Source organism: Quercus suber, unplaced genomic scaffold (assembly GCF_002906115.3).
Source record: "Quercus suber isolate HL8 unplaced genomic scaffold, Cork oak 2.0 scaffold_1214, whole genome shotgun sequence".
NCBI lineage: Eukaryota > Viridiplantae > Streptophyta > Magnoliopsida > Fagales > Fagaceae > Quercus > Quercus suber.
The window spans coordinates 1,223-13,038 of record NW_027070610.1 but is presented as its reverse complement, the minus strand read 5'-3'; the positions used below and the strand labels follow the sequence as shown (position 1 = coordinate 13,038).

The following is an 11,816-nucleotide window of genomic DNA, read 5'->3' as shown; positions in this document are numbered from 1 at the left end:
TTTTTTTTTTTTTTTTTTCACTATAATTTATGACTGGTCAAACTTCTTTGACTTCCTATTCACCCTACCAAAACCAGTAAACAAAATATAATAATAAAAAGAAGCTGAAGGCAGTGGCAGAGCCAAAACTTAAAGTTAGGAGGTAATTTTATTGTTAGTTGTGTGTGGTAGCTCTAGTTTTTGGGTCAATTACTTAATAACTAATGATTTTTTTTTTGGTGTGCATCTAGATATGGACAAAATTATTTTGTTTAAAATTTTTTAAAGGGTCAAGTTGTTTGTTTTAGATAAAATTGGTTTATTGAGTTTAATTGTTTTTAGCTTCACTATTGGTAATTTTTGTTGTTGAATAATTTTTTTGGGCTTGTTTATTTTGCTTTAGATTTTAAATTTAGCCTTTAAAATGAGGAAAATGCTAGAATTACAAACTTTTTTTTTACAAATTATTAATGTGGTGAGTAGTTATTAGTAAGTAAAAATGCGATGTAAATGATGAGCCCAGATACAAACTAATAAAAGTTTACTACCACAACAATTTATAAAAATGTTATAAAAAATTTTGTGATTAGAGTTATACGCTTAAAAGAATCAATAATAATATTAAAAAGGGCAAAGTGTGATTTTACATGACAAAATTTATAAAATTAGTGACTATGTATATATTAATTAAAAAAAAAATTAGGGGGGCCATTGCCCCCTAGTACAAGTCTCCCTCTGTCCCTGGTTGAAGGCTGCCTTGTTTCTTGTTTTAGCCATCATCTATACTGACACGCTCACATCATGATCCATACGATGCTGCTGCTGCATCGACTTTCCTATTCACCAAAAGTACAACTTTTTAAGGCAAAAGCAGTGCAGAACCGAACCACCATGACCATGCCTAATTTTCTGCAGATCCATCTATACTTAACGCAAGGCTTTAAACCTTAACATTGACAAACTTATTATTAATGTGGATGCATCTGAAGTCATCAATCTTTTCTCAATACCAAGCAATACTAACCGGTTTGCCCAACCTATTGTGAATGAATGCAGGAGCATGCTCCAAGCTTTCCCGGAGTATCGCATGCAGCACTGTTACAGGGAGACCAATAGAGTTGCTGACCTGCTTGCAAACCTTGGGCGCTGCCAAGATGAATCTTTTGTTTCTTATGTAAATCCTCCTTTTGTTGTTATGGAGGCTTTGGACTATGACACTAATGTTGTAACCCGTTCTATTCGGGCTTCTGTAGCTTTTGATTAATATTATAACTCCTCCGTATTTTACCAAAAAACAAAAAAAAAAAAAGTGATTGTAGGTAAAAAAAAAAAAAAAAAGATGCTGACATTTAAAAAAAAAATTACCAATCTTTTAATCACTCCCTATTATTGTTCTGAACAATTATGAAATTAGGCAATCAGAGAATTCAAAGAATTCTATCAAGAGATCGAGGGTTAATGAGTTCCATTTCTCATGTAATGAAGATGAATGACTGATCTGTACGAGGTCTGAAGGCTTTGAATCATAGAATACTGTGAGCTTGAACTAACTTCTCCATCACAATAAGCTTGGGAGATTTGGAAGAGCAAGAGCAAGTTTGGAGCATGAATACTTAGGGTATTCTGTAGAAGTTGCTCCCAAGATCAACCTTATCAGTCCAGTAATTTGATTATGCGATTTCAGAGAAAAAGTCCTAAACCAGGCATTATTATAATCCTTTTTTAGCCATTCAAGAAGCCTTAGGAGAAAAAAAAGAAAAGGAAACCGTTCAAGCTAAAGTTAAATTATCATAACTAGCAACAATAGACGACCGCAACATTGACGTACATCAAATTTTCAAAAGGGGATGAGAATTAAATAAATAATAATAATAATAAATCAAGGAATCAGCACCAAGCCATTGATAAATTCCAACTGAAATTTCATACATCAAGCAAACTTGTCTTTGTAAAAACTACAATAGGCAATAGCACACTTTTATATACTAGTAAGACTAAGTCCTAACCCTAATTGATTTAGACAAAATCTCAAGCATTGAATTATAAAAATAACCTCGATTCTAGGAAATTAAATAAAATACTAAAAACCTAATTAACTAATAAGACCTAAAATTAAGTAAAACTTTATCAAAATAAAATTTTCTTCTTACTCTTTACATCAAACAAAAAAAATCAATTTTGGGGTTGAGCTTAAAGTAAACCTTTCAATGTTTTCCTTAGGTGTCACATTGCTATCAAATCCATTGCTTATGAAGAAATGGATACCAATAGATTATAAAATCACAATTTACATCACAATTCAAAACAAGGGAACTTACTCAAGAAGGGATTCTCGCAAGAATTTGTCCATATGAAATTCATAAGATAGATCCAGGTCTTTCAAGGTGGTAGTTTGGTCAATTTTGTCTTCATTTGTAACTCTTCCTATAGATGATCCTTTCAGATCATAACGACGGTGAACTCTTAGTTCTGTGCAAAACATATTACCCATAACCACAAAGCGTACCTAAAAACAAAATGATCAAAGAAACCCTCACTAATCATAAGTGATCTGCACAATAGAAAGGAAACCAGGGCCATATGACAGGATGGCAGATACCTTTCTTCTCCCTCTTAATGTTATCCGGTGGAGCCCAAAAAATTTTGTTATGAGAGTGTTCTCATGTTCTTTTACATGTTCATAATATTTAGGCAGCATCTTGAGCAGAACCTGCATAAAAGAGAGAAAAAATAATCTATATTTATGGCCAACAACCCAACATTTTTCCTTAACAAGCAGTACATCAAATAAGTCTGAATAATTCCTCAACTAACATTTCCAAACAAAAAATATATTCCAATGAAAAAAGAAAAGCCAGGCTATTAAATATACACTTTATCTGAAGTATATAGCAAATATTCTTATATTAGCTTAATAGTTTTCTTGTAATCATGTCATATCACTCTAATATAAGATATGCTAAGGTGAAGCAACTAATCAATTCTTTTAGCCCTAAGCCAATTTTCCAATTCTGCTCTCCTTTCATTCTTCTCTCCCTTTTTTTTCTCACCTAACCCTAATCTTCCATAATCCATACTATACAACTCGCCTTTTGGTTTCTTGTTAACAATCTGCTAGGATTTTTTTTTCTTCAGGAGATGACAGAAAACCCAGAATGTAGCTTCTAAACTTGTTACCATGACAGGTTTTGGGATTAAGTTTAAAATGGCTAAGAACAATTCTGTAACTATGCATCATGAAGAAGACAAGCAAGTAACCCTAGACAGATAAAAAAAATTTGGCTTGGGATGGTATGTACATGATCTATGTAGCATGTAGAATCCTAGACTGTGGTACTGTGGTAAGAAAAGGGAAAAACACAGAGCTTTCGTGAATTTCTATGTCTTGAGGTAGCATTCAACAAGGTAATTTTTCATAAGCAAGATCAAGTTTTTGACCTTCTATGCTATCTTATGTTGGTCTCTTGGTGTGTTACAGTTGTCACATTTCTCTCCTAGAACATTATTCTCACAACATTTCAAACTTTAATTTATATGCCTAAACAAAAGACAATACAATGAATGACATAGAATGATAAATAAATGCAGAAAATTTGTCTTTTCATGTTACATTCCTTTATTCCATCCTATGTAATAATTTTCCTGTAAACTTCAGCTGCTAGCTAAAAACTTTCCAATTGAAAGCAGGGCAGGTACCTCCAATTACAGTGAGCCATAATCTTACTAGACAGCTAAGAAGAGAATGACAGAGAATGAGAAATTAAAGAAGAAAATTTCTAGTTTTTCATGTCACATTCCTTTATCCCATCCTATGAAATAATTTTCCTGTAAACTTCAGCTAACAGCTAAAACTTCTGCAATTGAAAGCAGGACAGGTACCACCAATTACAGTAAACCTTAATTTTACTAGACAGATGATGCAGGAGAATCAAGAGAAAATAAAAAGAACAAGAAAATTAAAAGAAAAACCCTTAGAATCAGCACTCTGGGGTCGCTTGGAATCAGTACCAAGCAAAAGTTAGGCATCATGGAAACAAGCAAAAGTTAGGCATCAGCACCTAAGGTGTTAGGAGCAAACACCCAACTACTGGAAAATCTCCAATCTGAATTTGATTAATCAATCAATCTTCGAATCTCCAAAATATAATCTCTAAAATACAAATAAACCAGGCTCTTATATAGAGCTAGAGCTTCCAGAAAATAAAGAGATAAAAGATAACAACTAATGAATACTAATTCCAATTGAACTCAAATATTAATCTCTATCTAATCTCAAATCTAATCCCTATCCGAATAAAACTCTAGAATTATCCAAAAAATTGAAAATAAAATCTTCAAGTATAGAAGCTCCTTGCTATTTTGACTCTATAGTAGACTCTACTGGTTGCATGAACATTGAAACAATTTCAATTGGGTTTCGTGGTGAATGATCTCCCTTCATTTGAGTAGCCAAGTCTTCAACAGTTTTCATTAGATTTCCTAAGTCTTGACGTATGACAAATATTTCATGAGTGAGTCTTTGACTTGGAAATGACCATAATGATCAAATTGTGCAACTGACTCTTTATTCTTGTTAAAATAAGGTGGGAAGTATTCAATACAAGGATAGTCTTTCATTCTTTCCCAAGTAATTAGAGACCAATGTCTTCAAAAGTGTAGGTTCTCATAATGATTCCAATACTCCAAAGCTCTACCAGAAACTCTTGTTTTGGCATACCACATTTTTTGTTTGTCATTTGATAAATGCACTTGTGCAAAGAATTGTTCCACCTCAAATATCCAATTTTTGAAAATCCATGGGTCTTCATCTTGATAACCATAAAAAATAGGTGGTGGGACTGCTACCATTGTGCACTAAAATAATAAATCTCTAACAGAAAACTGTGATAAGAACATGCGTTTGCACACTTGAGTTGTACCTGATTGTCTTAGGACGTGAGTCTAAATCATGTGTGCTGAATTTACAGTTTGGTCTCAAAGGTTGATTGGGCTTTAAATACCAAACAAACAATCAAATCTATAAATCGGATCAGCCTGCAATATAGTTCCTGGGACCACACTTTTGAAATGGATCTGCACATGAGTTTTGTTTTTTGTTTTTTGGTTTTTTTAAGATCTGGGTTTTTTATGGTGATGGTGGTGGGATGGTTTTGGCTTGTTGCATGACTTGATTTTCAGGCAGATGGGTTACTGTGGTTGGGTGGTTGGGTTACGGGGGTTTGATCGGAAACATGACAGATTTTTTTCCCTCTAAAAATGGAACTATTTGCTCTAATACCAAATAGATGCAGGAAAATCAAGAGAAAATTAAAAGATAAACTTGGGTCACTTGGAATCAACACCAAGCAAAATTAGGTATCAGCACCTAAGGTGTTAGGAATCAACACCCAACTATTGGAAAATCTCCAATCTGAATTTCATTAATCAATCAATTGTCTAATCTCCAAAATACAAATAAACCAGGCTCTTAAACAGAGCTAGAGCTTCTAGAAAATAAAGAGATAAAAGATAGCAACTAATGAGTACTAATCCTAACTGAACTAAAATACTAATCCCTATCCGAATAAAAGTCTACAATTATCCAATTTCCTTATGAGATAAATAAAAAATCTGAAAATATAAGTACTAAAATAATTTTGGTTTTGCTCCTGCATCAACAGTTAGGCAGATCCATTGCATACATGGTTTGGATATATATAGTTAATCTAATTACAAAACTAGGATGCAACTTGATTTCATCTCATAAACATATTTCAATTATTTAGGAGGATAAAATATAAAGAAGCATGAATAAACTGAAACTACATCCAGAAGAAAATATAATGGAATCTGTTTATAAGGTTGCCTATTGAAATGGAAGATCTTCATAGAAATCAGCAAATAGCTAAGTTCACTAAACACATGCGAGGGATCTGGAACACAGAACAGGAAAGATATAATGTAATATGGAACTCTTTCAGTGTTCAAACCTTCAGTTCTGCTCTTTTTAACGTCTTAATCACAAATCTGTCATCATGAGAAAGATAGAAGATACTGCCACTTTTCCCAGGAGAAGCAAGCTCCCTTAGACCATCATCACCACACATGGACATCATGTACTCAGCTGCATCTAACTTGAACATCTCCCTCAAATTCCTGAAAATGTAGTTCCATTAGTATGTGAAAATTTATCCAAAAATTACAGTTGCATTTTTTATAACACTAAGGAAAATAGGAAATTGCAGAAATACGCATATGAAAGGGTACATCTATGTATATGATTGGAACATATGCAATAAATGTAAAGCAAGGGCACGTTAAATGAAGCAAGTGAAAAACATATTATCTTCAAAATATTAATTTATCAAAAACAGAAATTTTTTTTAAGTGTTTAAATAAATCGAGAAATGTCCATCTAAAATTCCTAGTATGAAAACCTGAGGTACTTACTGTATAAAAACTAGCCTTAAAGACCGTTCAACAACGTTACTTAAAAACTAAAAACTGGTAAGGATGAGTTTTCAAAAAACATGTTTTAAACATCCTAATTTGAGATTGTAACTCAAACACTAATAATAAAACATAAAACATTGCTACCAAACAACTTTTTTTATTCTTTTTGGACTCACAGTTTTTAGTATTTAAACATTAAAAACTATTGTTTGAATATCACTACCAAATAGGCCCTAAAGCACCCCAAGTGTGGAGTGCACAGATATAATAAGCACATACTCACATCCATATCTTACAAAGACATCCCATAATCCCACATAATAAGCACATACTCTCATCCATATCTCACAAAGATGTCCCATAATCCTACAGATAAAACGCAAACACAACACATTTTCTTGTAATCAACCTGTTTGTCAAGAAAGAAAGCACTTTGACCTTAAAAAAATCAAACCAACTCCTAAAGAAGTTCACAAACATCTCACAAAGCACTCTGCAATTTATATTTGATCCGATATGCTTCTCATATCCTAATTGGATTACACTTCAAGTCATAATTCTTTGTAATAATTCCTCAAACAATATCCTTATTTACTGCTAGTGCATTAAAGATAGTAATCTTGATGATAAAATTCTCATGCTACGAAATCATTTATATTAACTAAATAATTTCACACCATCACTTCCCATAACAAACTACACTTTTTTCCCAAACCCTTTCATCTGCAGTCAAGACTATTCTTATTGCTCATAAAATATAAAACAATTTCATATGGCCAAAGAGGAAGGGCAGGGGACAATCGAAGCACCAAAAAGGTTTACAAAAAACTAGCTCTGCTTATGATGCTTGTCATACAAATGGAATTTAAAGGAACTCAAATAGCATCAATGATGGAGAGCAGCAAATATATGCGTAAATTTTCAGTTATTCTTTAAACATTGCTAAGATGGAAATCAATATTCATATTCACCCTGAAATATTTGCAAAATAATGGGTTTTGAAATTTAAATAAACATCCATAATAGCATGTGCAGTTTTATAACTCAAAAAGCTGCTAACATCATACTTTAAATCAAAGCATCTTCTTATCATGATTTCAAGAATTATCTTCTACCAAGTTGCAGTTTACTTTGACATAAAAGGAACTTTGCGTTTTTGGACTATTCAGTAGAGTATCTATGAAAGTGGAAAGTCCAATTTGCAGATAGCAGAAACCCTTTCTTCTCAATCATGGTCCCTTCTGAACACTTCACCAATTTGTGATTAGTGCTCCAGCCATCTACCCAAGAGTTATTAATGGTATTTTGTCACCATTAGCACTTGTAATTGCTGTTAACTTGGTAAATGTCATAAAACACTACTCAACTAAAAAACTTCAGATCATAATTTCCAGTTTCCACAGTTTGCAGACTCTCTAAACAATTGGATCTACATTCAAGTTGCCCTCTAAAAGATTCAATGGCATGGTGCCCATTAGTTTAGTCTTTTACAAGCTAAGCAACAATTGTGTATAAGATTGGTAGATACCTGAAGACCATAGGGCAATAATCTTTCCAATGGAAATCAATAGAATAGTGAGGAGGTGTAAACTGGGAACCCTTTCTGGGGAAATACATCCTTATTCTAGCTCGATCACCAAAATCAGAATATCGCACTTCACGCATAGGCACTGGTGTAATCTTGCCAACAGTGTACCTGTGTAGTACTTTATACTTTAATTAAATACTTAACAATTGTAACAGTGAAGAATATACATACATAAATACATAATACACATATATATGCATACACACACACACACATATGTGTGTGTGTGTGTGTGTGGGCGCACGCGCGTGCCCAATTAGGATATTAATAATTTTATCAGCCCAATCAAACCAAAATAAATAGCTTCATATGATTGCAAACTGATATGGTATGATCAATCATAAATTTTACTTATAACCATTAACAAGAAATCTGACTTGAAATTTATAATTAATGTACTCAGTAGTATCTAGTAAGAAACACATTTGATAAAATGGAATTTCTTATACATATAATCATTAAAAGATATAACACAGACTCTTGGCTTTCTAATTGAGGGAGTCAAATGATTTACCTTATGCCAAGTTGCAAGTTAAGCATTAAATAATAGCTCTGATTGCCTTTGAAAATATCCAAACATGAGCTCCTTATTGCCTTTTTCACATTAAATGTTTTATGCTGCTTAGTTTTGCATGTTAACTCCGCATATTTCCTAACTCTCTCTTTGATTAAGATTCCTTGCAAGTATTCCCTTTCATAAACTAAAGTATTATTATCGTGCACCTCATGTTGACCTTCATCAGAGGTATGGGATGACATGCCTGAAGATTCATGACATGTAAAGTCCCTGGCAGGATCACAAAGATTCTGGTTTTTATCTAAAAATGAAGAGTTATGTGATTTTCGACATATATTTTTTAAAATTCCACCAATAGAAATCTTCTCAGAAAGACTGCACTTAACACTTTGTGTTGGAGCCCTGCCATCCTCTGAGTTCAATGACAAATTATGAGACAAAAAGTTTTTTCCATCATCATATCCGAGAGACCTAGACCACTTATTTAAGGTTGGATGTTTACTTCCAGCAGGATAGAACGTTCCTTTTCCATCTTTTAGGCCCCTGCTCCAAGTTCCAAGGTAATATCCCCCATCAGCAAACCTATGAGTTCCAGACCCATGTCTAAACCCATTTAACCAAAGGCCGTCAAAAAGATCACCATTGACCCATTTCATAACCCCTCTACCACTCATTTTCCCGGCTTTCCAATGTCCAATATATGTATTTCCACCACACCAACAATATCTCCCACAACCTTCCTGTACTCCTTCATTCCATGAACCTTCATATGTATCAAAATTAGAATACTGCTTTCTTCCAAACCCATGCTGAACGTTCATCCTCCAGGCCCCACTGTAAAAAGACCCTTCAGGAATAGTAAAGGTGCCAAAACCATGTAGATAACCCCCAGAGAAATCACCTTCATATTTTGCCCCTTTTGACCAAATGATCTGTCCTTTCCCTGTCATTTTTCCTTCTTCCCAATCACCTTCATAAATTGTCCCATCTGACCATGTATATTTACCTTTGCCATTAGGCATTAATGCCTTAAAATCACCACTATAGACGTCTCCATTTGGAAAGGCCTTTTCACTCAATCTGAAAAAGTATAAAGTAAATTTAAACCAAAACACCAAATCTGAAAAGTCAAATTATACAGAAGAAGCATGAATTCATTTATGTACAGCCAGACATTCTTGCTTTGAAAAGGGGAAGAGAAGTGTAAAGGGAGAGAGAGAGAAAGAGGAATGGTGAGAAGGAGATTTACTGAATGATTATTACCTTTCAATGTCATCCATGAACAGTGAAAGATATTTGATCTAGCTGATCTGGATGGCTTTCACAAGTCTCATCTTAGATAACTTTCTCAACTCTAAACAAGTCATTTGAGCACAGTGATTAGAAAATTCTTCTTTCACCGTCACCACACCCAGTTGGGGATGCTGAATTAACAAGACTGTTCTGGCTTATTATTAGTCAAGACAGGCACATTGAAGAACAACATGGAAATTAAAACATTAAAGCATCCATTTTTTGTCTATGTTGCCAAAACAAAACCCACTGATTCCCAGTTCTAGTGCTATCAGTTTCTTATATTTAAAAAGAATTGGGTTTGGTTCACAAACCTCCAAAGAAGAAAAAACAAGTTTTTGTGTCTGTTTCAAGTGTGCTATATCTTTGTCAAATTAAATTTTGAAGTATGCTTTAAAGACAAGCCTGCCACTGTACAGACTACAGAGACATATATTATCATCATAAGATCTTCCAAATTTCAAGATAGTTATCTGAATTTTAACATATGTCAGCAGTTCATACAATAGCAGACAATTATGCCAGATGAATCTAGTTAAGATTACCACTTCTAGAAACTAATCAGCCAGTCAAATCTTTCTACAAACCAATGGCCACGAATCACAATTAAAATCAAATCCTAGAATGAACTTCTAGCAAAATTGATTTTTTAGCTTTTAGCTTATAACCTTTAGTGCAAGTATCAACCACCACTCCAGAATTCTCTACCTACTACATAATGCAACATTTACTTGGAACCATTAAATACTTTATAGTATTTATTTACAGGCCACCGACAGTTGTATCATATTTCATCTTAAAAGTCAGCCCTCGAATTAAACTATGATTGACAATTTATTGACAGCGCCCAAGTTTTATAATCATTCATTCTACAGAGTACAGCCTATGTCTCACTCAACCAAAATCAAAATTTCCCTTCACCATATTCAGTATTCACAATCTCAATACCTCCAAAACACACACAAATATATATATATATATATGTCAAGCTCCTGTAATCAAAATGATAACTAGAATAAACTTTGCTTTTTTTTTTCCTCATTTTTTACTATAAAAAAACAATCTTTCTGTTATAGAAATTGCAGTGACCCCAAATACAGCAATGAATTCACAGGTAGTAGTACATGTAATGATTATGAATCAAGAAAGTAATCAAATAGAAATAGAGAATGATTCTAAATTGAGAAAACATAAACTGACCTGAGGAAGATAAGAATATTAATCAATCCCAATTCCCAAGCTAAAGCTTAAAAGAGAAGAGAAAAAGGGCAGCTCTAATCTTGAAGCTAATAAGATGAAAAGAACCCACTTAGAGATGATGAATCAGACTAAACAGCCACTAAATCATTGTATTATTATTATGTATAAAAAAAAAAAAAAATTTCAAGCCCAACTATGCCCCCACAGAAAAATAAAGAATAAATAAAACAATTAGAAATTTGAAGCCCACCATCATGTCCCACTTCAAGATCCTCTATGCTTGAAATGACACTTCACCTCTCTCTCTCTCTCTACTAGCTTTTAACAGTTGGAGGTTTTTGATTTGTTACGAGTTGAGTTTGCTCATGCATGAAGTTTCTATCAGTTTTTGTTTTTTTCACACTCACTTGAGGAAAAAGGCCTTCCAACACTACCCAACACAACCTAACATCTACTTCAACGTTATTTGCAATTGACACGTGTCAGACAAAGTTCCTTAGGACCCACGTTGGGTCCCACTTCCAAACATGGAGTGGACCACACGAGGTCGGGAGTAGAAAAAAAAAACTGGTGGAACTTGAGAGCCGTACCTGATTAAAAGTTTGGTTCTTTCTTAAGTATGTAGTTTTAATGTAAGAACTAAGAACTAGAATCTGCCAAGAAAGGCATAAAGGGGTAGTGGGAGGGGCAGGCGGCGGGGAATGAGATCGTGTGTGGGTGTGGGGTGTGAGTGTGTTTTACAAGTTACAACTTTGAATGAACAGCTCACATAACTTGGCATTGATTCTCCACACGTGGAGGTTTAAA

The 11,816-nt window shown here is 33.7% G+C and overlaps 1 protein-coding gene across 3 annotated transcripts; it reads right to left on the bottom strand.

Annotated features, from left to right (window-relative positions):
* Positions 1-2,266: 2,266 nt before the first annotated feature.
* LOC136061309 (phosphatidylinositol 4-phosphate 5-kinase 8-like) lies at positions 2,267-11,376 on the bottom strand. Of its 3 annotated transcripts, none has more exons than XM_065769599.1 (8): positions 11,260-11,376; positions 11,010-11,095; positions 9,780-9,954; positions 8,514-9,596; positions 7,940-8,107; positions 5,949-6,114; positions 2,579-2,689; positions 2,267-2,485 (listed from the first exon to the last, which is right to left on the bottom strand). In XM_065769599.1, exons 3-8 carry the CDS (start codon positions 9,794-9,796, stop codon positions 2,294-2,296), a joined length of 1,737 nt encoding a protein of 578 aa, XP_065625671.1. In that variant the 5' UTR covers positions 9,797-9,954; positions 11,010-11,095; positions 11,260-11,376; the 3' UTR covers positions 2,267-2,293. The 3 variants fall into 3 exon arrangements, with proteins under 3 accessions (XP_065625671.1, XP_065625672.1, XP_065625670.1); XM_065769600.1 differs by having other exon boundaries at positions 9,780-9,870; XM_065769598.1 differs by lacking the exon at positions 11,260-11,376 and having other exon boundaries at positions 9,780-9,940; positions 11,010-11,204.
* Between the last annotated feature and the right edge of the window lie 440 nt (positions 11,377-11,816).